This window comes from Rhinolophus hipposideros, assembly GCF_964194185.1.
Source record: "Rhinolophus hipposideros genome assembly, chromosome: 10".
Lineage (NCBI taxonomy): Eukaryota > Metazoa > Chordata > Mammalia > Chiroptera > Rhinolophidae > Rhinolophus > Rhinolophus hipposideros.
In genome coordinates this window covers 2,251,297-2,279,023 of record NC_138056.1, presented here as the reverse complement: position 1 = coordinate 2,279,023, position 27,727 = coordinate 2,251,297, and the positions used below count along the sequence as shown (strand labels likewise).

The window sequence follows — 27,727 nt, the reverse complement described above, 5'->3', positions numbered from 1 at the left end:
TGCTGTCTGTACTTCCCTAGTTTCCCGTATGTCTCTGGGCTCTGGCCCGCTCCTGTCATCGCAAGTCCCCCTCCGTCCAGGCCCCCGCCTTCATTCCTTCTGTCTCTGGACTTAGTGTAAGCAGACACCGCCTTCTCTCCGGCGTTTCCGTTTTAGTCCTCGAGGCAGCTTTCTCTGTCCTTTCCAGTTCATTTTCTTCCTTTGGTTGATTTTCTCCTTAGAATCCCGACTTCAGCGAGGGCTGTGTCTCCCGTAATGTCCAGGAGTGTTTATGCCCTCATTTAGTTTGTCCTTCAGGAAGTCTCTCCCCTGACGGCCAGCCTCGGGGTCCTGGAGCCAAGGCCAGTGCCTTGTGGTGACCTCTCCTGCAGAGGTCAGCTTCACCTTTGTGTTGGTCTGTCCCTCCCCCTGGGAGGGCTTGACCCCATCCCACTGGCGTAATTGCTCTCCAGACACTCTGAGGCTAGGCCCTCACCCCTTTCTTTGTCCTGTTCTTTTTCTCACCTGTGCCCCCAAATCAGGACCAGTCTATTCAATATGGGGGCGTTTTAACTAAAGGATCCCAGGATGGTGTATTTGTATCCAGCAGGGCTGAAAGCCCCGCTGAACTGGGCTCCAACGGTTTACAGTGTGATGAGCAGGCTCTCATTTATTACTTCCAGCAGTTCACAGAGCGGAAACTGAGGCAGGAGAGGAGCCAAGTCACCACCCCGAGCACAGCCTCTTCCTGTCCCTGCTGGTCAGTCCAGCTCCCACCCCAGAAGTGACACCTGGGAGGAGAATGAGGGGCCGGTGCCTCCAGGGTATGCTGCGTCATGGACCTAGAGGCCCCTCCCCCCCCAAAGGTTGCTGTTTTCTTTGAGCTAGTTTTGTAGGCTTTTTACTCTTCCAGCTGTTGGCCAGCCAAAGGGTGAGAGGTCAGCCAATGGCTGGACATTGGACACAGGCCATCTGGTATTGCATCGTTATTCATCTGGTGTCACATGCGGCCTGGGAGCTACCAGAGGGTGAGAACCACGGGGCAGGAGTCTGTCTGTTGGAGAGGAAAGGTCATCCCAGGTCTCCGTCCCTCACGGGGCATCTCCTTGACCCAGTTTTCATCTGAGAACCGGGGCTTTCCCTCTTACCAGAGCCGGAAGCCACGAGGAAAAGCCACGAGCTTTTCCAGGCAGTAAAAGTGGCAAATGCCAGCTCTGGGGTGTACATTCGTGTGTGCAGTTTGCTCAGCACGAAGACTTCACTTCCAGGCTGCACCATAGGAAGCAGAGCTTTGTGAAGATTGAAAGGTGTTGACAAATACTGTGCATTTTATTATTGGAAAGCAGAGCTTTGTGAAGATTGAAAGGTGTTGACAAATACTGTGCATTTTATTATTGGAACACCACACTAAGAAATTGCTCTCAGCCTAGTCTTCACTTGCTGACATTCTGGGGCTGCTGGAACAAAGTTCCATAAACGGGTGGTTTAAAACAGCAGAAATAGATTCTCTCACAGATCAGGAGGCCAGAGGTTCAAAATCAGGGTTCCACAGGGCCGTGCCTCCGGCAAAGACTCCCGGAAAGGGTCCTTCCTGCCTCTTCCGGCTTCCAGTTCCCAGCTCTTCGTCTTGTGGCCGGGTCACTCCGACCCCTGCCTTCCCCTCTTCTCTGAGTCTCCTCCTTCTCTGTCTCTTGCCATTGGATTTAGAACCCACCCAGGTCATCTCATCTCGAGAGCCTTAATTTAATTACGTCTATAAAACCCCATTTGCCAAATAAGGTCAGTTTCACCAGTTCTGAGATTAGGATGCAAACATAACTTTTGGGGGACACCATTCAGCTCACTACCAGCATCTGTGGCAAGAAGCTCAGGAGAAGCTGTGTGAGTGGGCTCTCGAATGGTTGGTTACTAATGCTCTCCCTCGCCTGAGGAGTGTTTTTCTGTGGGTCCAGCCTTGTTTCTTTTGCATTCCTTTCTTGCAGATCGGTGTGATTTTGGCCACCTTAAAGTTTTAAAAAATCTACAGGCAGACACTTTTTGACATGAGAGAGAATGTCTCATAGCAACTTAACACTAAGCTAAAGGGATGGGGGCCCAGTGCGTCTTAATTTCCAGTAAAATGCAGCACTGTTTTTTAGCAGTGATTCTACCACTGGCTGCGTACTAGAATCACCCGGGAGGCTTTCAAAAGGTCCCAGGGCCTGGGTTGCACCCCTGCACGTCTGACTCGAGTGGCCCATAGGCCCCTGCCTCCCACCCCACCCTGGGTTTCCCTGCTGTGTCTCGGGGGCTCACTTCCCATTCCCTCCGTCTACAGTGGCTACGGATGTTGGGACCACTATCACGAGTCGGACACCCTCTTGCATTCGCTCCAAGTCCTGGCTGCCCTCTTGGAATCGCCAGTCACGCAGGACATCATCTGTGACGTGGGAATGTAAGTGCAGTGCCCACACGAGTGATGGATAGGCGAGTTCAGACGAGAGGGACGTTCAAGGACGGGATGCAGCCAGCGCCACGCCAGCATCAGGGTCGTGGGACTGCACACCTCAAAACACACGACGGCCTTAGTTTGCAAAGTGGGTGTGGGTCCGCTCCGGCCCCACAGGTACCCAATTTCCCCCGGGGGAGGCAGCGCGTGGAAGCAGTGTTTGTATGTTCTTCCAGAAGCTCCTGTGCATCGTGAACACACTTTGCACAAGTGCGGGCATGGTGTTCCCTCTGTCACAGCACTCTCTTCACTTAATGGCAAGTGTTGGGGTGGTTCCACGTCACTCCATATCGACATGCCAACCATATGGTTCCAGGTGGTGTAGGTTTCCTGGGTGTAGATATATGTGGTGTAGTTCCCTGAGTGTACATCTATGCGGTGTAGTTCCCTAGGTGTAGGTATATACAGTGTAGTTCCACAGGTGTAGATGTACAGTGTAGTTCCACAGGTGTAGGTATATACGGTGTAGTTCCACAGGTGTAGGTCAGGCCACACTAGGCCCTGAGTGCCCGTGTTCTCACCCTGAGCCGGGCTCAGCCATCCAGCCTCTCCAGCTGTGGCCCCTCTCCCGCAGAGGGGGACGATGCCACGTGGTTACGGGGAGATGTGAGCACAGTGTCTATGCTGAGAGCGTCCAATCAAGGCGTGAGCGGATCTGTTAAGCCCGAGCCCCAGCCCTGTGGGCCCAGCACTGCACGGCCATCGCCGCTGCCCTGCAGCCTGCGTTCGGGAAGGTCCTTCCTGCCTCTTCCGGCTTCCAGCTCCCAGTTCCCAAGGTGCTCTGAAGGAGAATTGGGAAGGCACAGGGGCTGTGCACCAGGCCAGTCGGCGACGGAGAGGTGACACGGCAGCTGGATACGAGCACAGGGAGGGAGGGGCCACTGGAATTCTGAGAACATTCCAGGAGGCGAGGAGGAGCCCTGCGCAGGGCTGACTTCATGCTCCATGTGGGAGACTCTCCCGCTGCAGAGCGTCTACTGAGGCAGAAGCTTTCTGCTCGTGTTTCACGTGGATTAGAGAGGCTGTAGGGCAGCCTGCCGATTCCCTTAAAGGAGCCGAGGATGCTTCCCGTTACACGCACGACTGCTGCCTGCAGACAGGCGTGTACGTCCCTTCTCTCGGCAGGCCCGTGATGCACCGGAACGTCCGCTACAACTGCAGGGTGATATTTCTCAACAGGTGGGTGACCTCTGGGGCGGCAGCGACCGCGTGCTCTCCCGGGCTCGGGGGCTGCGGGCACTCGTGCTGGTGACCCGTGACCTGGTCCCTGACTGGTGGCTTCCGGCAATACCCGGTCCTTCGCGAGGGCCGGTGCGGCGGGCAGCTGATGTATGGGACGCTGCTTCTCCGGTCCCTGCCGCCACTGACACGGCGGCGTCCAGTTTAGAAAGAGAGAGAGCAGAGGGTGGGCTTTGGGGCCACACGGTGGGGTTGCTGGGAGGTCAGTCGAGGGCAGGTGGGCTTGTAATGTGCTCCTCGCACACCCGCGGGGTCTCAGCTGCTCTGACATCGGCCCCTGTCGGGGGGCTGCACCTCATTCCCGGGCGTGTCCATCTCAGGGACGCTTTGTTCCCCGGCCTGTAGGAAGATCCTGCTCATCAGACCCAAGATGGCCTTGGCCAATGAAGGGAACTACCATGAGCTGCGCTGGTTCACGCCGTGGTCCAGGAGCCGGTGAGTGTCCGACACACAGTGTGTGACCGCTCCCCAGGTTTATTACGCATCTTCGCCGGCCACAGCTTTGGTTCGGGATGTCGAGGAGATGCGGAGAACTCGGGGTCCATATTTGTAAGGAATACGCATGTGCTGCCATCTCGTGAGTTCCTGCTGTGGCAGGTCAGGTTTAGCACGCAGCCCCCCACTCCAGTCTCTGCACCTCGCCGACATGGCCCCTCAGCTGTCTGGTTAGGTCACAGCTCGGTGTCCACAGGAGTCACGTCTGAGCATGTTCACAGCCCAGCTGCAGGTTGTGTTCCGAGTCAGCCTTGTACACCCGTTCCTCTTCCCTGCGTCACCCAGCGGTCACGTCCCCGTCACCTTCCACCTCTGCTGTGTGGACACTCACCCAGCACTCTTCCCGTTGGGCAGACTGTCAGCCCAGTCTGTCCCGTGTTCCGCAGGCCTGCTGCACAGTCGTCACCCCCTCTGTCACTTCTCTCAGGGACTTCTCTTCTCCCGCAGGTTTGATCAGCCCCTACGCCTATTGCCTTTCTCTTGTCACTTGCTTATTCACTGGAACACAGCTTCCAATAGCTTCCTGCGATTCTGATGCCACCAAGCAATTAACTCAGTTCTGAGATAGCATCAGACCCCACAGGATACAGGCTCAGTCCTATGAGATCACCCGCCTCCAGGAGGTCGGACACCAATGCCAAGTCCGGTTGTCACTTGTGCTTCTGACCCAACAGCTACGTATGGACCCCCTTCTTGGGTTCGATTCATTTCCTACAGCGCCTCACAGAACTCAGAGAAACACTAACTTGCTAGGTCACCAGTTGATTGTAAAAGGATAGAACTCAGGAACAGCCCGATGGGCAGGGCAAGATGTGGGGCGGGCAGAGTGTGGGGGCGGGCAGAGCTTCCCTGCCCTCTCCCGGCGTGCCACTCACCCACCCCTCCACGTGCTCACCAACCCGGAAGCCCTCCGAACCCCATCCTTTTGGGGTTTTATGGAACCTTCCTTCCGTAGGCACAAGTGATTATTAAATCATTGGCCCAGAACAACTCTGGAAGGATCAAACATTTACACCTGAAAGGTCCAAGTGCCAATCTTTCAGGAGGTAATATCAGAGACTATCTTGGTAACCTTGGGACAGGAAAGAAATGTGTAAACAAGACACAGAAAGCACAACCCATAAAGTAAAAGATTGGTAAATTCAACCGTCAGAACATGGCATCAGGAGACACCCTCATGAGAGAGCCTGCCGCGCTGGCCGCACGCGGGGAAAAGCCTTTGCTGCTCTTACAGAGCAGGTGTGTCTGTTTCACCGACTAACGTGTGGTGGACGTGGGACAGAGGGGTGGGGAATAGCAGGGGTCCCGGAGCTGGGCGGCCCGGGCTCGAGTCCTGGCTCTGCCACTTCTCAGCTGAGCAGCTTTGGGCCAACAAAGCGACCCCACCTCCCTGTGCCTTAGGGACAATCACAGCCACCGTCCCGTGGGGCTGAGGCCATGTCCGTCCGTGTGTGTGGAGCACTGAGCACAGCGCCTGGCGCCTGTTCTCACCGCGTCTGTTTGTCGTTATTTTCCTCCGTCCTGAGAAAAGTTATTTTCCTCAGTGCTTCACGTAGTAGATGCTGAGTAAACATCATGTGTTGAATGAAGATTATATGGGACTGTGAATCAATAAGAAAAAGTCACCGGGAAAAAATCCAATAAAAGAAACAGAAGAAGAAAGATGAAAGAAACAAAGGGCAATACACATTTAATAGAAAAAAACCCATAAATGTGCGAAAAGACTCAACATCATTAAACTTCAGGACACTGTCAGTTGAAATCACAGTGAGACATCGCTTTGCCCCACGGGGTTAATGCATTAAAAAGGTGGTGAATGCACGGAGGCTGGATGCCAGCAAAAGAGCCCCTCCCCCGCCACTGGACAAAACACTTCAGAAAACAGTGTGAACAGGGAGAAATGCACCCAGTGCCAGGGGACGTGTGCCAGTGTCACCCGTGCAGGAAGGTCAACAGCCTGACGTGAACCTGGATAAACCTCAGAACGACAGTGGTGAACAAAAGGAGCTACGTCACCATCGACAAACCTGCAGATGGGGACTTGAACGCTCCATGTGGGCCGGCCGCCCAGCGGTCAGCGGCATCTGCATGCCCTCTTGGGTCAGCGGGGTCGGCATTCCCTGTTCCCATCGTTAGCGAGGGAGAGCAGGCATCGCCCTCTCCACTTCTCAGCTTTTAAGTTTTACTTGAATGAAAGAGAGCCAGGGAATCCTCTCGGAAGCTCTTGTGAATCCTGAAGAAGAAAAAAGAGTTAATTAAATGTCTCAGTGTGCACCTGGTAGCAGCTTATTGGCGGTCAAATTTGTGAACGATCCATCTCCTTTTTAGATTCTGCCTTTCCGTGGAGTCCTGTACTCAAGTTGTGTATTTGACCCTTCTGTCCCTCTTATAAAATTGGGGACGTTATTTCAGCATTTCAGTGATGACCCAGTGTATGTGGGGCGTGTGCAGCGTGACCTTTCTGAGACAGGAGCTTGGATCAGGGATTCCACCTGGAATCCTCCACGGGGAGGAATGATGATCCCGTGACTCGTCTCCAAGGAGCGCTGTCTGTCTGGCGTGGGGAAACTGACGCAGAGGGTGGGACTCCAGTCCGTGGGTTCAGTTTGGTTTTTAGGTACCGCTCTCCATTCTTCTGACACGGTCCTCAGGCCTGTGCTGCTTTCCTTTCCAGGCAAACAGAGGAGTATTTCCTCCCTCGGATGATCCAGGACCTGACAAAGCAGGTGAGTCTCCGGGAAGAAAACACATTCTTTTCAGCGGAATGTCACTATTTCAGGCTGAGGGTGGGCCATGAGGGGCAGGTAACAGCACCACTGTGGCTGGTGTAAGTAAATGACAAAGCAGGGGGGTTTCTGTGAGGAGATGGGATGGTGGCGGGCACCTCCTTTCTCTCACGTCACTGATGCTCTTCCTTAGACACCCCCCCTCACACTGGGTGTGCTGAGGGGAGCTCGGGGAGGGGTCTCCTGTTCCGCTGCAGCCGGCTGCTTCCTGCTGGGGCTGGGACTGGGGTCTAGGGAAGCCAAGAAGCCGAGTTTAAGGGGGTTTCTGGTTATAAAACTCAAGGAAGACTGAACTTAGCTGCCTGTTCGTTCTGTGAAAACCCCATGTCAGAAATCTGTCTTGTCTTGTCTGTGAACCCTGCTCGCCAGGCCTGTGGAGCCTGGATCATGCAGCCCGATCTGGGGCCACATCCATCTTCTTCCTACTGGAGGCTGCTGGGGTGGGTCAGCTGGAACCCTGTTCTGTCCACTTCCTGTGCGTGGTTGGGGGCCAGGGGCCCACAAGAGCTGTTTTGGGACGCTGTTCCTCCTGCATCAGTTTCCATTCTGGTTGCGGGCTGTATTAGTTTGCTCAGCTGCCCTAACAAAAGTACCAGCTCACACAGAGATGCTCACTGTCCCCAGTCCCAGGGGCTGGAGTCCGAGAGCCAGACGTCGGCAGGGTGGTTCTGAGGCCTCTCTCCTCGGCGTGGAGACGGCCGTCTGCTTCCTGTGTCCCCACACGGTCGTCCCTGTGTGTGTCTGGGTCCTGATCTTCTGTTATAAGGTCCCCAGTCACAGTGGATGAGGGCCCCACCCCAGTGACCTCATTTTACCTTAATCACCTCTTTCAAGACCCCATCTCCACATCCAGTCACATTCTGAGGTCCTGGGAATTAGGACTTCAGTATATGAATTGGGGGGGGGGGGGGCACAGTTCAGCTCACAACACCAAATTCTCTGCACCCCTAATTATCATACTCAGGCGGCCCGTGGGGACATGCTGATCTCAGGGTGGGTTGGCAGGCACATGTGCACCTCCGCAATGGACCCGAGCAGGGGCAGGCCCCCCTCTCCTGACTCCCCCCACACCCCAGCTCCATCTCCCTCTTTCCTGTCGGGGGTGGGGGGTCTCCCTCTGCCCCTCACTTCCCTGGCCGACAGTGGCTGTCCTGGCTCTTGGGCTGAGGTCATCTCCATTCATTCAGGAACCAGACTGTCACCAATACCAGTTCTCATTCCTGAGAGAGGCTCTCCAGGGGCCTTCCGCACTGGCAGTCAGGGCTGGTGTAGCCGAGACTTGGGGAACAGACTCCCAGCCAGGTCTGGTCACCTCCCAAGTGGCCTGGAAAGTTCTGACCATGAACTAACTGCAGCACTGAGCACATTTTGAAATCACCATAGCCCAGAGCACAGTGTGTGTGTATGTGTGTGTGTGTATGCATGTGTATATATGTGCGTGTCTGTGTGTGTGACCGTTTCAGCAGCAATCCTCTTACTGTGAGCCGCATTCCTTTTCGTTCTTCTAGGATCCTATTGTTTCCTAAAAAACACCCAGCAGCGACCCACTAAACTGATGTGGGTGCAGTCTGCAGTTTGAGGGATCCTGCTCGGTCTAGCTGTGGGGGGACAGGCTGCACGAATTGGTCCTGGGCAGCTCTGCATGAGAGGCATTGTCCCTGCCCTGGGAGCTGCCACCACTGGGGTTTACGAATGTGACTCCGAGACAGACACACCAGCTTTCTGCTCCCCATCCTGCCATGTAGGAGCTGGGTGACCTTTGTCAGGCTTCTGGGACTTTGTAAACCTCAGGTCATTTCAGACACAGGTATGGGATGACTTCCCAGTAACTCCGCCAAGTGCATTGATGATGTGGGAAAAGTGCTTAGCGCCATATCTAGCCTAGAGTAACCCGGGATAAATGAGAGCTGTTACAACGCCAGCCAGCCACGATGGCGATTTGTGCCGGTTTCTTCTGGCCACAGTAAGCTCGGAGGCCGCTCAGAGCACCATTCCTGGCTGGTGAAGGTGGGAGCAGAGAACCATGAGGATGAGCAGGGAGGTGCCAGCGGCCGCTAGGCCACCTGGGCTGGGTGTGCTCCGAGTGGAGGAAGGACACGTTCAGGCCTTCATGAAACTTTTCTGAGTGGCGTCTGGACTCCTAGGTCAGTAAGTAACCCAGACGGGGATGCCAGGGGGTCTCATGCTCTCATCTCCTGACTGCAGGAAACCGTACCCTTTGGAGACGCAGTGCTGGCCACGCGGGACACCTGCCTCGGGAGTGAGGTCTGCGAGGAGCTCTGGACGCCCCACAGGTCAGCCCGCCCCTCCGAGCCTCTCAGGAGGTCTGGGATTTGCAAACATCCTGGGCTTGGAGTCATGACCTTGGGCTGTGGAGATGCCCTGGGAGGGCGGGTTGGGGAGAGCAGCGGTCCCTTCTCTTGACCCACTTTCGCCCATAGCCCGCACGTGGACATGGGCCTGGACGGCGTGGAGATCTTCACCAATGCCTCGGGCAGCCACCACGTGCTGCGCAAAGCCCACACCAGGGTGGACCTGGTGACCATGGCCACCGTCAAGGTAGGCGTCGGGCTGGGACGCTGGAGCATACGTGTACACCAAGGCCTGGCTCCTTGCTGTCTTGCACACTCCCGGTCCCCAGGGCCTCACACATGGTGTGCCCACACATGGTGGCTATTTGGTGCCCCTCGATGTGGCCAGGGCTCAGCAAGCATGCACTGACTCCTCCCGGGGACCCCTTGCCCCACCAACCTCTGTAACCCTCGCATCCATCCTGTGAGCGGGCACTGTGGTCATCCCCTCTCCAGAGCAGGACACTGGGCACATGGCAGTCAAGTGGCCGCTGGACTCACACCCCAGCATCCGGGCCCTCGACCACCATGCTGTGTCTCTAGACACGTAACATGGTGACTAGGAACCCATTGGCATCGTGGTGGAGTGCAGGGAGCACCCACGAGTTTGCCACTTCTGTTGGGCAACGTGACACAGCGAGGGCCATGTGGCTTGGTACTTGCCAGATAGGTTTGCAAAGCTGGGTTTGGCGCTCAGCTTCGTCAGGTGGGGGTCTGTCTGTCTGCTCTGCGTTCCGCGTCTCCCTGTGTGACGGAGAGGACAGCGCCTGCCTTGTGGGGCTGCTGGGAGGGGAAATAGACCTTGACGTAACTCCTGCCACCATGGGAGGCCAAGTATACCATCACTGCACAGCTGCATGTGACCCCGAACGCATGCCTCTCCTTTGTTGGGGGGCACAAAGGTGAGGGAGGAGCAAAGGTGAGTGACACACGTGACACCCCACTGCCTACTCTACGTCTTCCAGAACGGTGGGATTTACCTGCTGGCCAATCAGAAGGGCTGTGACGGGGACCGGCTGTACTATGACGGCTGTGCCATGATCGCCATGAATGGCAGCGTGTTCGCTCAAGGGTCCCAGTTCTCTCTGGACGATGTGGTAAGGAGCTCGCATGCCCCTGTGGGAGCAGCATTTGGTCCTTTCCAAGCCGGTTCTCATTCAGAGGCCATTTCCTGTGTCCCCCCCTTTACCAGCGTATGTAGTGTGGCCCCCATGGGGTGTCCTACCCATTCGTTTCCTCATCACCCGATTGGTGAGGGAGGAGTGCCCACCGCGTTTACAGGGATGGTCCCCACACAGCACACGGCACCGACACTGGACAGATGAGACCCACAGCAGTTTATCAGTCACACCCACACACCGCCTGGGAGGAGGACACCACGTCACGCAGGGTCACCCTGAGGTGGCACTTGGGAGCAGAGTGAATAAGCAGGAGATGTGAGAAGAGGAGGCTTTGTAGTAGCAAGAGGGTGGGTGACCCCTGGTTCCGCCAGGAGCATGTGACAGGTGTGTCGAAATGATTCCATGGCTGGTGGGGACATGAAGCCACGACTCGGGAATAAGAAGATGAAAAACTCCTTGTAGAAAGTTGTGTCGCCCTCACTTTTGGTTTTGTGAAGCTAAAAAGAAGGAAAACGGCTATCACTGCCAAAATGAACATGAATTCCGATTGTGCAAATACAGCAAAAAGTCACTTTGGGTTCTGCCTGGACGTCGGTAGGAGCGAGAGGGTCACTGTTGATGGCTCAGAACGCCGAGGGTGACAGTGCTCCCTCACACGGCATCGCCCATCTTGTCTGGATTCAGCTGCTTTCACCTCTTGTTTTTTGGGGGGCGGAACAAGGATTGGAAACGCCCCTTCACAGAGGCAGGTGGCAGCTAAGGAAATGCGTTTCCAGGGACGACTCTGCTGGAGGGGGCCAGGCTCGAGTCACAGAATCGATACTAAATTCTCCGGGACCCTCTGGCATAACTCCTGCTGTTTCGCGTCCTTGGCGTTCACGTCAGAGCTGGTTGTTGGCAAGGAAGTGGTTGGGAAACCAAACTTCAATTTCAAAGTGAACCGAGGGAAAGGGACCTCAAAAAGAGCCCTGTCCTGTTTCCTCGCACAGAGGGAAGGTGAGAGTTCGGCAGCCTGAGCTACGGCCGCAGGGACACTCGTCTCCCTGTGGATGTCCTCCTAATGGTCCTCCGGGCTCTGCTGTCCAAGTGACAGTGTCCCCAAAGGCCTCCCGTTGCTCAGTACTAACCGTAAGAAAGACGGAAGGGGTTAAGGGAAAGGTCATGTTGACGCGATTCTCTCAGTGTATTTATTCCTGTGCTCTGAGAGATGGCTGCATTTCTTTCAGTCCTGGTTGGTTTGGCTAAGACACTCGGCCGGACAGCAAAGCCACAGGCGCCCTGGGGATGGGATTGACTGGCAGGCGGGGTGGGGGTCAGCTGCACAGGATAAGCAGGTGTGCAGGTCCGTGCAGGTGCCGGGGCCCACCCAGGCCCCCACATCAGACCCCCAGGGACCTGAATGTGTAGCGCACACCCACGTGATTCTTCAGCACACTGAAACCTGAGGACTTCTGCCTCACGTTCCCCAGAGGGGGCTTTCAGGCTAGAATTCCCTGATTCTGCCCGAGTGTTCAGGGATGGGGTGGCATTGCTGTCCTAAGGCTGAAGGCAGTGCCGTTTGCCACTTCCTGCAGGATCTCCCTCAAACGACCAGACCAGACCAGAGAAATCAGCGTGGGGAGTTGCCTCGTAGCTGCCCTTCCCCCCACCCCCGGCCGCTCTGAGCACAAGCCCGCTGCCTTCTCTAGGGGACGTGCTTCGCGGGGTCTCCATCAGACCTCGTTTTGAAGCTGACCTAGTTTTGGGAAGAAGTGGAACGGGGCCTTATTCTCATGCAAAGAGCAGCACTTTCCACAGTTTTTCATTTTTGTGTGTGAAGCTCCAGGTTTCCCTTGGCTTCGTCACATGAGGAGTATGGTGGCTTCGGTGACCTGTCACTTAGGTTTGAAATGACAGAAGAACCAGGGGACACATATAGTGTTCTCTTTCTCTCTGCAGAGGTTTTGAGCTTGAGTGAGGCCCAGTGTTGACAAAGGCAGGCGTCCACAGGCCGAGTGGCAGGAGCACAGTGGCCACGGCTGTCCTATGTCACCCACTCGTGCTCCACACTTGCGTGTAATGAGGCGGTATTCTAGTAACATGATTTGATTAGGAAATTTTTTTTCATAAAGGAATAACATCTGTGAATTAAAGCCATTCTCTTTTCTGCTATATGTTGCAAGCAGCAGAACCCCCCCTCCCACCCCCACCTCATCTGGGGTCCAAGGCAGGGAAGCACCCCGTCCTGTAATACACGCAGCGTGTCCAAGCCAGGACCCTGGCCTGGTCACTGGGGCTCTGGCTCTGCTTGTCTGCCATTCGCCAGCGTGGCCTTCCTTCTCGGCTTGCCTCTCCTCACCAGGATAGCTGCAGCCGCTCCAGCCTTCCCGTCCCCACACAGCCACGTTCCAAGGCAGAAAAGGGGCCCTTGCTCCCATGGGTCTTTAAGAACAGAGACACTGTCTCAGAAGCCCCCAGCAGACATTGATTGTGTCCTGTGCCGTGATGACAGGTCACTGGGAAGTGTCTGGATTCAGTGGAGGTTCTGGTGGCAGCAGTAAGAGGGAAGGGCGTTGGGTCATCAGCAGCACGGGCCTTCCCCTCTCCCTGGGCCCCTAGGAATCCACAGGTCCCCAGCCCTAGAAGGCGAGACTCAGCTGTGTGCAGTTTGGTACACCTAGTAAAGTAGTCAAACTGCACGCATGAGAAGAAAAACAAAGAAGTCACACTCTGAAACTCCTGCAGGAGGTTCTCACTGCCACGCTGGACTTGGAAGATGTCAGAAGCTACAGGGCGGAGATTTCGTCCCGAAACCTGTCAGTAAGTGCGTTGGTACACACCCAGGTGGGGCCCTGCTCGAGCACCCAGAACGCCCCCCCCCTTTTTTTTTTTTTGGAAATAACGGCTTTATTGAGCTATCAGTCCCATACCGTGCGGTTCACTGGATTCAGCACACGACCCAGTGGTCATTGGCACAGTCACGCATGTACCATGCAGCCGTTCTGACCGTAAGCAGTGTTAGAACATTTTAGCATCCCGAAAGGAAACCCTGTACCAATCGGCGGTCACTGCCCAGCCCACTTCCCCAGCCCCTGGCAACCACTGATCTGTTTTCCGTCCGTGGATATGTGTGTTCTGGATGTTTCACGTAAAGGCAATCACACAACATGTGCTCTTGTGCGTCTGGCCTCCTTCACCGAACGCAGTGTCTTCAGGGCCCATGCATGTTGTCACATGTGCCGCTGCCTCATCCCTTTTTGTGGCCAAATGATCCTCCGTTGACCGGATGGACCACGTGCAGCTGACCGTTTGGGTTGTTACCATGTTTTGCCTGTGGTTACTAACGCTGCTGTAAACATGTGCCCAGGTATTTGGGGGATACATTTTCCCATTTCTCTTGAGTGGAACTGCTGGGTCACCTGGTCGGTCTATGTCCTCATCTTTTGATGAGCTGCCAGTCATTCTCACAGCAGCACCCCACCTTACATTCCCACCAGTGACGTGGGTCCGAGGGTTCCGACTCCTCCATCCGCCCCAACACTTGTGACCGTCCGTCTTTCTGAGTCTCGCCGTGCCGGTGGGTGAGAAGGGTCTCCCACGGCACGTCCGACATGCACGTCCCACTGGCTGACAGAGTCCTGATCCACCGCCCACATCGGGACCCGGGGAGGGTTTTGGTTCAGAGCGGTTGTCATTGTGTCGTCACGGTCCATCCACAGGCCAGCAGGGTGAGTCCCTACCCCCGCGTGAAGGTGGACTTTGCCCTCTCGTGCCACGAGGACCTGCTGGAGCCACTGTCTGAGCCTGTGGAGTGGAAGTACCACAGTGCTGGCGAGGAGATCAGGTGGGCGGCCCCTGCAGGGCAGGCGGGACCCCGCGGGCCACCCCGTCACCCTGTGCTGCAGCTGTCTGCTCTGCACTGGGGACCGTACGGAGCAGGCATGGTGGCCGGTTTCCAGAACCTGCCCGGCAGCCACTTGGTCAGGAGGCAGCCACACGTCGTCGGGGCTGAGGGCGAGCACGCTGCACCCAAACCACCGGTGCCACACCAGCCCCACCGCTTCCCTGCACTGAGACCTTGAGACAAAGGCTCTGCCCTCTCCTTTCTGGGTCTCAGTTTTCCTGTTTCAAAAGAGGGCCAATGACAGTACCCACCTGTGAGGGCTCTTTTGAGACTTCAAATGTGTTCATTCACGTGAGGTCCTTAAAACAGAGGCTGGCGCCGTGTGGGAGCCCAGCTCTGCTGGCCGCTCTCACGGCCTCCGCCTCGGCCCCTGCCCCAGGGCAGCTGCTCACCAAGTCAGCGGTTCCCAAACCTGACACTTCCTGTCATTCCCCAGCCTTGGACCTGCTTGCTGGCTCTGGGACTTCCTAAGACGCAGCCAACAGGTAAGACTTTGGTGTCTCACTAGCTGACTTGCTCCTTCTACTGGTTGGTTTGCGTTTGATTCCATGGCAGGCTAGCGATTTTGTTTTTTAAATGCAAGCAACCAAAAGCATTTCTTCACTCTGAGCCAGTCGGGAGCTTGGTCTCCACCAGCTCACAGCCACGTGGAGTCCTGTGGGGGAGGGCTCCTGCCGCTGACATGCAAAGTTACAGGACACCGTCACCTACTAGTTTGGGATCGTGCCCATCTGTAATTGCCATGGAGAGTCAGACCTGGCTGCTTTCCACAGGGAAAGGTCTCTGCCCTTTAGAAATCATAGTGGGATGTGGAGGGCATCTTTTATTCCTCCCTCAGTGAGAGCTTGGATGCCCACGAGCATTTTTGTGGGCACTCATCAGGGTTTGCGGGTGGAGCTGGGCTACACTTTGGGCACGTTGCTTCCCCGAAGCTCTGCTAACACCTGCGTTTGGTTGGCCTGTTCCAGGCGGGGTTTTTCCTGCCCCTGAGTGGTGGGGTGGACAGCGCAGCCACTGCCTGCCTCGTCTACTCCATGTGCTGCCAGGTCTGCGAGGCTGTGAAGAACGGAAGTAGGTGACATCTGTGGCCTGAGGAAGGCCCCAGGGGTCAGCCCTCGGGCCGCCTGTGGGAGGAGCAGAGGAAAAACTCAGGTCGTGGGCGGAGGAGGCTTTGCAGACGTGCTCAGATGTCAGAACGTCATGCCCAAGTCCTGGGGCTTGGGGACAGCAAGGCCATTAAACGTCCCTTCTCAAGGGTTTGGGGCCATGTGGCTGCGTCCATGAAGCCACAGCTGCGTGCTGTTGCTGTCTCTTGTCAGCCTGGCCCAACGGACGGCACACGGGCTCTGGGGTCGGGCAAAGCCTCCCGCTGTGCCATCGAACGTCCCCTTAGTATATACACCTGGGACCTGGGGCTGACTCTACTTGTCTGACGAGATTCCTGGGGCGATGCAGAGAGACTAAGCCATGCAGGCGCCTTGCGCACCGCAGCTGGCTGCCACCCTTCTGTCCGGCCGTTTTCAGGTCCAGAAGTGCTGGCTGACGTCCGGACCATTGTGAACGAGATCAGCTACACCCCTGAGGATCCCCGAGAGCTGTGTGGACGCATACTGACGACCTGCTACATGGCCAGCGAGAACTCCTCCCGGGAGACGAGCGACAGGGCCAGAGACTTGGCCCAGCAGATTGGAAGGTAGAGTTGGTCACTCGTGTTGGGCACGCCCAGCGGCTGTAACCACGGGAAGCTCCGCCTGTGACGACGTTGGTGGTAAAATGCACATCCAGGAGTGGAGCTGGTTTTCATTCCTTCTTGGGTTGAGCCAGATTTTAGGGAAACTGCGTCGGTTCCAGCCTGAGTCCTAGCTGTGTCTGATCCCTTTCCCCGCCTAGCGTCCAGGCACACGCTGCCAGGGCGACGTGCACGGGACCAGGTGCAGCCACCCCGTGCCTGGGGAAGGTGGAGAGAGGGCATCTCTCTAGAGAGGGACAGGTAGTTCCATTCCAAGTGTCCCATTTATTCTGCCTCTTAGGAAAAAATGAGGAGCTCATCCTGTTTGCTGAGCTCAGCTAAAAGCTGCCCCCCAGCAAGCCCACTCCCGGGTCTACACCCAAAGGGACTGAACATGGGGACTCTGTACCCCCTTGCTCCTAGCAGCGTCATTCGCAGCAGCCTAAAGGTGGATACAACCCAGGTGTCCATCCGCAGAGGAACAGATACACAGAACGCGGCCCCTCCACGCAGTGTAGTAGTACGAGGTCTGACAATTAAGTTCGCAAACTTGTTGCAACGATGTTGTAAACTTTTTTTGTATCAGAGGGATTATTCATGATGAATTTGTACCAACTGGACAGTTAACCAAGTTTACTATCTGGAGGTGCTGAAAAGGCTGCGTGAAAAAATTAGACAAAAACGACCTGAACTTTTCCCCAACAACTCATGGCTCTTGCATCACGACAACGCACCAGCTCACAGGGCACTGTCTGTGGGGTGTTTTTAGCCAGTAAACAAATAAGTGTATTGGAACACCCTCCCTACTCACCTGATGTGGTTCCAGTGACTTCTCTCTTTATCCAGAGATAAAAGAAATAGTGAAAGGAAGACACTGTGATGACATTCAGGGCATCAAGGCTAATACAACAACAACCTTGATGGCCATTCCACAAAAAGAGTTCCAAAACTACTTTGAAGGGTGGACTAGGTGCTGGCGTCGGTGCAGAGCTTCCCAAGGGGAGGACTTCGAAGGTGACCGTAGTGATATTCAGCAGTGAGGTGTGTAGCACTTTTTCTAGGATGAGTTCACAAACTTAATTGTCCAACCTCATATTCAGCCTTAAAAGGAGGACATCCTGACACCTGCTGCGATGTGGATGGAGCTGGAGGACACTGAGCTGAGTGAAACGAGCCTGTCGCAGGAGGACACCTATTGTGTGCTTCCATTTCTATGAAACGTCCAGAACAGGCAAATCCGTAGAGATAGGAAGTGGAGTGATTATTGTCAGAGGCTGGAAGAGGTCGTGGGGAGTGACTGCTAGTGAGCACAGGGCCTCCTTTTGGGGTGACAGGAATGTTCTGGAACTAGACAGGTGCTGGCTGCACAACCTTGTGAATCTACTGTCACTGAAGTGTGCACTTTACAGTGGTGAAAGTGGCAGGTTTTGTGTGGTGTGTGCTTCCCGGTATGCGCGCACACACACACACACACACACACCCCCGCCGTGCCCACCCTTTGTCCTTCAGCTACCACATCAGTCTCAGCATCGACCCCGCCGTGAGAGCCGTCATAGGCATCTTCAGCCTGGTGACGGGGAGAAGCCCTCTGTTTGCCGTTCACGGAGGAAGCAGCAGGGAAAACCTGGCTCTGCAGAACGTACAGGTGTGGCTCCCCGCTGCCACTGTCACCACGAGGGGGGACCCCGGGGATGGCCGGTGCTGGGGCTGGCGGCCCGTGTGCCTCATCGGAGACACTGATCCTGCAGCCTCCTGGACAGATTAGGGGTCTGCGTGTGTATGTGTACGTGTGTGAGCACGCAAGAGTGAGGGGATGCAAGATAGCATGCACACGAGTTTGAGTGTGTAAGTGTGCAAGAGTAAGGGTGTCTGAGAGTGTATGAGTGAAAGTATGTGTGAGCGTAACTGAGTATGAAAACTTGTGAAGGTGAGATGGGAGTGAGTGTGGGTGCGTATGTGTGTGCATGTGTAAGAACGCGAGGTGTTTATGAGAATGTGTCGCGTGCACATGTGTGAGCATGACTGTGTATGTGAATTTGAAAGTTTGTGAGTGAGATGGGGCTATAAGGGTGAGTACATGTGGGTTGGGAAGATTTGAGAGTGAGTGAGTGTGCACGCAGGAGTGAGCGTGTATGGGGCTGTGAGAATGTGTGCGTTGGTGTGAGTGACGTGTGCATTGCACACTCATTTGTGTGTCTGTACATTTCCTGTGTCTTCGGCGAGAGGCTCAAATACTGCCCTACCCCCGGGCTATGGCAGGGGGGCTGGACACTGGTCAGCTGGTGGAGGGAAAGGGGCCCTGGGCTCCATCAGGCTGCTCGGAGCTGTCCTCTCTCTGTCCCCTTTCTGCTGGACATGGGTGGCCTTCCCCTTCTTCAGAAACTCCAGTGGTAAAGGGACGAGGTGGCCGAGATTTCTCCCGGCTGGCTTTGCAGCCCGGTCCTGCCTCTGACACTCTTAGCGCCCGGTTCCAGGTCCTTCCATCTCTGTCACGGCTACCGCTGAGCACACACGGGCATCATGGGGATGGGCCGTCCCAAGGGGCACGCACAGGACACCTTACTCTGTCTTCTCTGGACACGAGAAAGCTGCTAAATGCCTCTAACTTTCCTGTTTTCCAGAGGTTGCTTGGGGAGACCTTTTCTTTCGAGCTGTGATGGGATCATGGTGTTAGTACACATGTCCCCCACGCGTGTCCCCTGCACAGGGTGACATTTCCCCTCCTGTCGTCCAGGCTCGGCTGAGGATGGTCGTCGCCTATCTTTTTGCCCAGCTGAGCCTCTGGTCTCGGGGTGCTCGAGGTGGACTTCTGGTGCTGGGTTCCGCCAATGTGGACGAGAGGTGTGTATGCCTGGTGGGCAGCGGGAAGGGTCCTGAGTGCTCCCTGAGGCAGTGTCTCCACCGCAGCTCACCGAGTCTCTCGGCATCTGTCATCTCGTGTCTGGCAGGATATGTGTGGCTCCTGCGGAAGCATCTCTTCTCCAGCATTTCGCAGTGGCTGTGAAGACTGGCCCTTCCTCTGGCTCCCTCCCCTGCCCTGCCCCCGCCCGCACCCAGCTTTGTGGTTCTTCCTTCACGTGTGTCTGGAACCCACTCCCCACCCCTGAGCTGCGGGTTTAGGGTTGCCTTTCTGTCCTTGGCGATTCCACTGCCTCTTACATCTGTTCTCTGTGCCAACTGGTCACCTCACAGATCATTTGTGATGGGCACTGAAAGAGCTCTCTTTCTCATATTGCACCCTGGTTGAAAAACAATTCAGCTTTTTCCAGATAAATTTCATCTGATCTTTAAGCCAAGCAGTGGAGGCTGCGAGAACTTCTCCAGCCTCAGTTTCCCCATTTCCTAACCCCGCTTCTCTCAGTTGTTCTCTTTGATGCTCGTAGGTGGTGCTCCTGTTACCTGAGAAATTTCAGAAACTTTGTTTGTCATTTATTCCTCTATTTTATGCATCAGTCTGTCCATCATCCACCTATCCATGTACCCATGTACCATCATCCATCCATCTACCATCCACCATCCATCCATCCACCCATCCATCCACTTACCCACCCCATTCATCCACCATTTATCTATCCATCCATCCATCTCTCTATAGTATGGGTATTTTAATCTTTCTACGTCCTTGCATGTCTGCAAATGTGTTCTCTGTTAAATGTTTTTGACTTTTGATTTTCTACTTTATTTCCTAATTAGAAAAATTTGAAATCGGCATCCTACAGCTGGTAAAAATTCCCACCCTCTCCGTGCATATTTTGTTAGATTTCGTTGCTTTTCTGTTGCCTGTGGTGCTATTGTACGGGAATGACTTTTCAGGAGGGGTCTGATGGCTGCTGTGTATTCTGAGCCCTGATGTAGTTGAGAATATTGGTGTGTTTTGTTTTGTTTCCTTTTGTAGATGAACAAGAATTTTATTTGTTACATAATTATGTTACTGTAACAATTCCCCTTCACAAGTCTTATCCATTGTTTTCTGATATTTAATATTTTAGCAAAAAAATTTTTTTCTCTGGGTAGTGGTTGTGTTCCAGGTGCTTAAAAATTTCTAGATGTCTATTTAGAAAATGAATTTATGACACCCGCGTCAATATGCATCTCTTTCTTTGCTCTTTGCTACTAAGCGTCTCGTGGGTAGACAGAAGTCTTCCCCACGTTGGGGAGACATTTTTTCCGTTCTTGTAATTGTGCTTTTTCTGTCCGATTTGTATCATATCTGTGTCCGGTCGATTTTTATTTGTTGCGTCCCTGTCTTCTCATTGGTCATAGCCATTTCTTCTTTTCCTTTACATGTTGGGGTAGAATCTCAGGTTTATAATTTTCTATCATGTTGATTTGTTTTTGAAAGTTGCTTCTAATTGTGTGCCTTACTTGCTTCTAATTCTGCTTCTGGTCCTGTTGCATTCCATTCTCTCATCGTCAGAAAAGCATCAAACAGCTACCACGTATCAGGCATTCCTGGTGCTGTGAACAAAAGAGAAAAATAATTCCCATTTTACTCTAGTGGAAGGAGACAGATAATAACAGAACAAATCCCGTCTTATGTGAAAATTGCACAGAGAACTGAAAGGGGGAGTTTGGGAGTGTGGGATTGCACAGGGGGTGCCCAGGGAAGGCCTCTCGGAGAACTGTTGGTTTATAAAGGTCTGCAGGCAGTGAGGAGGGCAGACGCAGCTGAACAGCCTGTGCAAAGGCCCTGAGGTGAGAACCCTCCTCTCTCAAGGCTTTATCCGTGAAACAGCTCCTGACAAGTGGTGCGCACAGGGCAGGTGCCTTTTCCGCCAGACCAGGTGTAGGCGAGTGTTGCAGGTAGTGGGAAGCGGCTGTCTGGGATGCTGGTGTTTCAGTGTGAGCTCTGAAAATGGTGAGAGAGGCACCTGGCGAGATAAGCAGGGCCAGACGCCGCAAGGCCTGGTAAAGAAGGACGGCGCTGAGGAGATTCAGACAGCTGCGTGGGTGTGGCCAGGATCGCCTTGGAGGCGGGTGGGCTTGGGATGGGGGTGGAGACCGGCACTGACCCAGTGGTCCTGTGAGAGCACATGGCGCCTGCGTGGTACTGGGGGTGGGCGGTGGGGAGGGGTGGGTCCCCTGAAAGGAGGCCGAGCATCTTGCGGCTGCTGCAACAAATGCCCGGAGTCCGTGGCTTCAGCAGCACAGAGTGTTTGTTGCATGATCGGGGTCGACATGGGTCTCACGGGGCTAAAAGCAGCGTGTCGCAGGGCTGGTTCCTCTGGGGGACACAGAGCAGGGTTTGTTCCTGGCCATTTCCAGCTCCTGGACGCGCCCCATCCCTTGGCTTCGTGGCCCCTCCTGTGTCTGTAAAGCCAGCACTGCAGCATGTCTGCCTGTCCTCTGTGGTCACAGCTCCCTCTGACCCTGACCCAACACCTCTTTGTTCCACGTTTAAGGACCCTTCGGGGGACACTTAGGGCCCACCCAGAAATCCAGGACAAAAACCTCATCTGAGGAACCTCACCTAATCACAGCTGCAGGTCCCTTCTGCTCTGTAAGGTCCCCCCGTCACAGGCTCCGGGGTAGGACGTGAGCATCTCTGGGGGCCACTCTTCGCCCATCATAGGAGGCCTCTAGGAGTGGGCAGGTGTGCAGGTGGCCCTGGCGCTGGGCTCTACCCGCCCTGCTCAGGACAGACCTGTTTCCCCGCCCCACGTCTCGTCTGGCACCGAACACCTCCCGTCAGTCGTTGGCAGCGCTGCCCCTGTCACGGTCTGCCCAGCCGTACCACATGTCTCCGAGACCCTCTGGTTGGCCAAGCTCTGGGGGAAGCAAGTCTTGGGATGACGGGGGACTGGATGTCCCGGCCCCCAGGTGGCGGGCCCACTGCACAGACCACGTGCTCTCTCTCGCTGCAGTCTCCTCGGCTACCTGACCAAGTACGACAGCTCCAGTGCTGATATCAACCCCATAGGTGGGATCAGCAAGACGGACCTGAGAGCCTTCATCCAGTACTGCATTGAGCACTTCCAGCTCCCCGCCCTGCAGGGGTGAGTGCCCCCCTCAAGGCCAGGGCTGCGGCCACGTCCCAGCAGAGCCCCGGGCCCCCCTCGCCCCACTCAGCCACCTCCCATCTCTCCCTACCAGCTGATGAAAGCAGTCCTGCCGTTCAGCAGGCACTTGGGGTCCCACACCCAGGCCACCCCGTTCTCTCCTCCCTCCTTGTCCTTGCTCCCCAGTCCCATGGCTCCGGCCAGGTCAGGCAGCCGCTGCCTCCCTCGTCCCCTCGCCGCCCATCCTCCATCGGGCTGGGAGGTCTGATGCCGCTCTCCGTCTCCAAGCTGCGCAGAGAGTCTGCTGTTTTCATAGTATCGGTTGGATTGATTAGCACCCCGCCGCCGTGACTGACCCCTGTGTGTCTTGACTATAGCATCCTGGCAGCGCCGGCCACCGCAGAGCTGGAGCCCTTGACCAACGGACAAGTATCCCAGACCGACGAGGTAATGGCGGTGGCTTTGTCACCAGGCTTCTCCCCATCTCCCTACTCCTGATGTGTCTGTGCTGGGTTCCTCCACGACCTCCCTTCTGCCCTGGGGAGCCCTGCTCCATTGCTGGGTTCCTGGCCTGGGAGCCGGGCTCAGCATCAGTCCCCTGCTGGCCTTTGACCTTTGAGGCCCGAGAGGAGGGGATGAGGTGAGTGGGGAGGGAGAGCGTGGGCGAGGGGAGTGTCTGCATGTGCTGTCGGGCGACCTCAGAGAAGAATCTCTGTGGATCCTTCTATCCCATGGTGGCCTTGAACGATCGGGCTGGTTGGGGTCAGAGACGGCGGTTTGCAGCTTTAGTGGACACGGATGGAAGTGACCGTGGACTGTCATAAGATCCGTGACAACTGACCTTCCTGCCTCCAGCTCCTTTAGTCACAGAGATTTACTCTTGTATTTTCTTCCAAGAGCTTGATAGTTTGGGCCCTTATATTGAGGTCTATGACCTAGTTGAGTTAGCTTTTGTGAATGGTGTGAGGAAGGGATCCAAAGTCCATCCTTTCGCTTGTGGAATTCCAAGTGTGCCGGCACCATTTGTTGAAAAGACGGTTCTTTCTCCCGGTGAGTTGTCTGGGCATCTTGGTTGAACATTAGTTGACTGTAAATGTGAGGGTTTATTTCTGGATTCTGTCCCCTGATCTGTGGGTCTGTGTTTGTTTTTCAGAACCACAGCCTTCATCACTGTAACTTTATAGTAAGTTTGGAGACCAGGAAGTATAAGTCCTCTACTTTGTTCTTTTTCAAGATAATTTTGGAAATTCTGGGTCCCTTGAATGTCTATATGAATTTTTAGATCAGCTTGTCAGTTTTTGCAAAAAAAAAAATCCAGCTTGGATTTTTATTCCATTGAATCTGTCGATCAGTTTGGTGGGTGTTGCCATCTTAATACTATTCAGACCTCTGACCGATGAACGTGGGATGTCTTCCCATTTACTTCAATCTTTGTGAATGTCCTTCACCAATGGTTTTTAGTTTTCAGAGTATATGGTACACTTCTTTTGTTATATTTATTTCTTCAGTAACTTATTCTTGTAGGTGCTGTTATTATAAATGGAACTTTCTTCTTAATTTCACTTTTGGGTGTTCATTGCCAGGGTCTAGAAATACACTGATTTTCTCTACTGTTTTTCTATTCTCTGTGTCACTCACTTCCCCTCTATCCTTCTTACTTCCTTTCTGTTACGTGCTTTAGGTTTCGTTTGCTCTTTTCCGTATGTTGGAAGATGGGAGTTTCAGTTACTGATTTAGATACAGGCGTTTACAACTAAGTTTCTCTCTTAGCGCCATTTCCACCGCAGCTCCTAGGTGTCGGTGTGTTGTGTCCTCATTTTCATGCATTTCAAGTATGTTCTGGTTTTCCTATGATTTCTTCTTTGACCCATTGGCTTTTTAGGAGGGCGCTTCTTAATTTCCACATAGTTGTGAATTTCTGAAATGTCTTCCCCTTGCTGCGTTTCTAATTCTGTGTCATTATGCTCAGCGAGCACACTTTTTGTGATTTCAGTGTTTTGAAATGTACTGAGGTCTGTCTTACGGCTGAGCCTGTGGTCTGTGCCGGACATTGTCCACTGCCCGTGAGAAGAACGTGTGTGCTTGTCGGCTGGAGTGTTGTGTAGATGTCTGCTAGGTCCAGTTGGTTTGTAGTGTGCGGGTCTTCCATCCCTGGGTGATATATTTTTTTTTGTCTTGTTCTAGCCATTGTTAAAAGTGGGGAATTGAACTCTCCTCCTATTATTGTTGGATTTAAGGAATTAAAGTGTCACACTAGAAAATATTTCGTGCAAAAGGAAGCAGTAAAGAAGGTCCTGTGCCAGGACCCATCACGTGCTGCCGGCTCAGTGGTGAGCGAGACACATATGGTTACTTTCCCCAAGATGCTCACCGTCCCCTGGAGGGGACAGACAAGCAGGAAGTAACTGTGATGGCCCCAGGTGGCTAGGAGTCCATCCACAAAACCAACCCGGGTGACCCGATGGTGGCAGTGTCCCTTAGAAAGGGATCAGGACAGGCCTCCCAAGGTGGTGACATTGGAGCTGAAGCCTGAGGGAAGGCCCGGGTGACAGTGGGAGGAGGCTGGGCCCGGTCACAGGAGGTCCCCAGTCGGAGGTCAGAGCTGTCGTGCTGTGTCACCAAGTGCCAGCATCACCGTCTGTCTCCCTGAGAAGTCTCTGGCTGTATATTCCGGGGCAGGAATTGAGAGAGGATTGGAGCCAATGTTGAAAAAGGGTTCAGCTCACATAAGCTTCAGTGTGCTGCTGACTTGTGAATAGGCTTCCCTCAGCCTCTGACGTGGCCCAGCTTTCCATGTGCCCGGTCCCTTTTCTCTGCGTCTTCCATCCTTCAGGGAGGCGGGCTCACTGAGGCAGGGCCCAGGGCTGGACATGGAGGCTTGTGCTGGTTTCCTGGGGCTGCTGTAACTAAACACCCCAGACCGGACGGCTTCACCCACAGAACTGCGTTCTCTCCCAGTTCTGAGGCCCAGAAGGCCGGAATCAAAGTGTTGTGGGGCCTCATTCCCCTACCCCTCACCTTCCTGCCTCCTCCAGCTTCTGGGGGCTCCTGGCGTCCCTGGGCTCGTGGCCACGTCCCTCCAGTCGACCTTCTTCACATGGTCTCCTCTCTATATCTTTTCCTCTTTTGTCTCTTATAACTGTCACTGGATTTAAGACCCACCTCGAATCCAGCCAGCATCATCTCATCTTGAGATCCTTAATTACATCTGCAAAAACCCCTTTTCCAAATAAATTCACAATTTGTAGGTTCTGAGGCTTCAGACGTGGACATATCTCTTGTGGGGGCCACAGTTCCACCCATCCCAGTCCTAAAAACCAAATGTCGGGCTCTTCATTTTTCGTGAGTGCCACCTCGTCATCGGCCCATTGGTGTGAGCGTACGAGGCCTCACTCAGCAGCTGCTCCTGGCCCTTTGACCCCTTCCCTGGGTCTCGGGTCCCGTCTCCACACAAAGCTTTCAGTGCTCTTTGCTCCACAGGAGGACATGGGGATGACATACGCAGAGCTGTCGGTCTACGGAAGGCTCCGGAAGATCGCCAAGACGGGGCCCTACAGCATGTTCTGCAAACTGCTCCACATGTGGAAAGACAGCTGCAGCCCACGACAGGTACACGGCACCTGATGTTCCACGGGGGGGGAGCTTCGACTTGCAGGGGCAAGTATGTGCGGTGTGACCTTCCAACCATAACGCTCTTACTGCTGCCCGCTTCCAGGCCTTCCCTCGGCCCCTGAGCAGGGCTCGACCACCCCGTAGCAAGCAAGCTGCTCCCTTCTTTTTTGGGGGGCAGAGTATAAGCATTGAGGTCGGAAGATCACTGCTTTTCTGCTGGCTTGTTAGAGCCTGCAGACATGGTGGTCCCCATAGAGCCTCCTGGAACCCCGCTCAGGGCCCCCGATGCAGTATCCTGGGGCACTACTGTCAGGAGCCCACAGTGTCGTAGCTCCCCCAGCCGCCCGGGCCCGAGCTCTGGCTGTGTCCAATCCTGCATCTGGACACTCGGATGCAGCAGGGAACCGTCAGCTCGCACAGCCCAGAGTGACACGGGGAAGAACCTCGGCCTCAGATCCTTCCCGCTTTGCGGACGTGACTCCTTGTGCGTTCCCCACCCACCAGGTGGCTGACAAGGTGAAGCGATTTTTCTCCAAGTATTCCATGAACAGACACAAAATGACCACGCTCACCCCCGCATATCACGCCGAAAACTACAGCCCCGACGACAACAGGTTCGACCTGCGGCCGTTTCTGTACAACGCTGGCTGGCCGTGGCAGTTTCGGTGCATAGAAAATCAGGTAAAGCCGGCAAAAACCATTCCTCTCATGTGAAAGACCCATGGAGGAAATAGCAGCTCCTTTCCATTGAGGACGGCATTTTTTTACCGTCCTTATTTCTGCAAAGGGACCAGCATGTTTAAAGCCGGTCAGAGTTTGGCACATGCACTTTAGGCTGTCCTGTACCTACTGGGTCTGAGCCCCCAAAGTGAGTGGCTGGGTGGGCTGTGTCATGGGCCAGTTCCCATCCTCTCCAGACAACGGGCTGTGCCATCTTCTAAACCATCCTGCTTTTCCTTTTCCTAGTGAATGAACAATAGAATAAAGGAAGGATTAATAAAACCAATTTAATAAAACAGGTATAGGGCCTCCCCTCTTCCTTTCTGCACAACAGACAGCAAGTTAGATGCAGCCCCTCCCAAGTGCTAACCTCCGGGAGGAGAAGGACAGCCATGAGTGACATAGGGGTGCACCGAAAATGATCAGCTGGGCAGTGCAACGCTGAGCTCGAGCATGCTGGGGGCTGGCAGGAGCCCACTTTCTGTCTGGGGGTCGGGGGGGTGTCTGAGCAGGTGACATGTAAACAAAAGATGCCTAAGGGAACACTGCGTGTCCTCAGGGTGAGGTGTTGTCACCTCAGGGACATCAGGCCATGTCTGGAGATGGTTTTGGTTGTCACACCTGGGGGACGGGGGTCTGTGCCCTGGCACCTCTGTGGTGGAGTCCCCGCTCAGTATCCTGCAGTGTGCGGGACGGCCCTCCCCCAGGGAAGTTAGCGGCACGTGGGGCTTGGCTCCCTCAGCGATGCGCTCAGCGATGGGTTCCCCCAAATCAGGACTGGGGTTCAGAGGCTCTACAGCCAGAAGATTAACAAATGTAGAAACCCAAGAAGACACAGGGAGGTAAAGGTGTAAATCACCTGCAGTCTTCCCATCCTGGAGTGACCACGTGAATGTGGACACAGACCCTTCCAGACTTTTCCGTGCACGTGTCTATACTCAAACACGTTTAGTGCCTTGTAGACACTGTTCGTAACCTGCTTTTTCAGGTGACTACTGTGTGGATGGCTGTATTTCAACAGCGTAGTGGTGAAACGTCTGCCGTGGACGCTGTTTTCACGTGACTTCTCTTCCCAGGTTCTCCAGCTGGAGAGGAGGGAGCGGCAGAACCTGGACGGCATGGATTGATGCCGGGTCTGTGGGGAGGGCCCCCCCCCCCGCCAGGACCCCGTGTGCCCCTCACTGGTGACCTGGAGCCGGAGCTAAGCCACTCCCTACCTGGAGGAATGTCAACGAGTCCCGTTTCACATTTCAAGGGAGAGGGATCTTTTGAGTCTGGTTCGTTAAAAAAAAAAGGCTGAAATAAAGAGAATGATTTTTAACTCA

At 54.6% G+C, this 27,727-nt stretch overlaps 1 protein-coding gene across 6 annotated transcripts in view; it reads left to right on the top strand.

The window, feature by feature from the left end:
• Positions 1-27,727, top strand: part of NADSYN1 (NAD synthetase 1) — a 32,534-nt gene extending 4,807 nt beyond the window's left edge. For 4 of the 6 annotated variants that reach the window (XM_081064105.1, XM_081064104.1, XM_081064106.1 and 1 more), the window contains exons 3-21: positions 2,297-2,413; positions 3,593-3,646; positions 4,052-4,141; positions 6,876-6,927; positions 9,193-9,281; positions 9,429-9,546; positions 10,304-10,435; positions 13,184-13,258; positions 14,158-14,282; positions 14,779-14,827; positions 15,311-15,413; positions 15,867-16,035; positions 17,581-17,716; positions 18,806-18,912; positions 21,936-22,067; positions 22,448-22,517; positions 25,551-25,679; positions 26,187-26,363; positions 27,479-27,727. In XM_081064105.1, the coding sequence (XP_080920231.1) occupies positions 2,412-2,413; positions 3,593-3,646; positions 4,052-4,141; positions 6,876-6,927; positions 9,193-9,281; positions 9,429-9,546; positions 10,304-10,435; positions 13,184-13,258; positions 14,158-14,282; positions 14,779-14,827; positions 15,311-15,413; positions 15,867-16,035; positions 17,581-17,716; positions 18,806-18,912; positions 21,936-22,067; positions 22,448-22,517; positions 25,551-25,679; positions 26,187-26,363; positions 27,479-27,529 (1,860 nt within the window). In that variant the 5' untranslated portion in view covers positions 2,297-2,411 and the 3' untranslated portion in view covers positions 27,530-27,727. Of the gene's footprint in view, positions 1-2,296; positions 2,414-3,041; positions 3,647-4,051; positions 4,142-6,875; positions 6,928-9,192; positions 9,282-9,428; positions 9,547-10,303; positions 10,436-13,183; positions 13,259-14,157; positions 14,283-14,778; positions 14,828-15,310; positions 15,414-15,866; positions 16,036-17,580; positions 17,717-18,805; positions 18,913-21,935; positions 22,068-22,447; positions 22,518-25,550; positions 25,680-26,186; positions 26,364-27,478 lie in introns of all 6 variants that reach the window. The other 2 variants (XM_081064108.1, XM_081064107.1) reach the window with 1 other exon arrangement.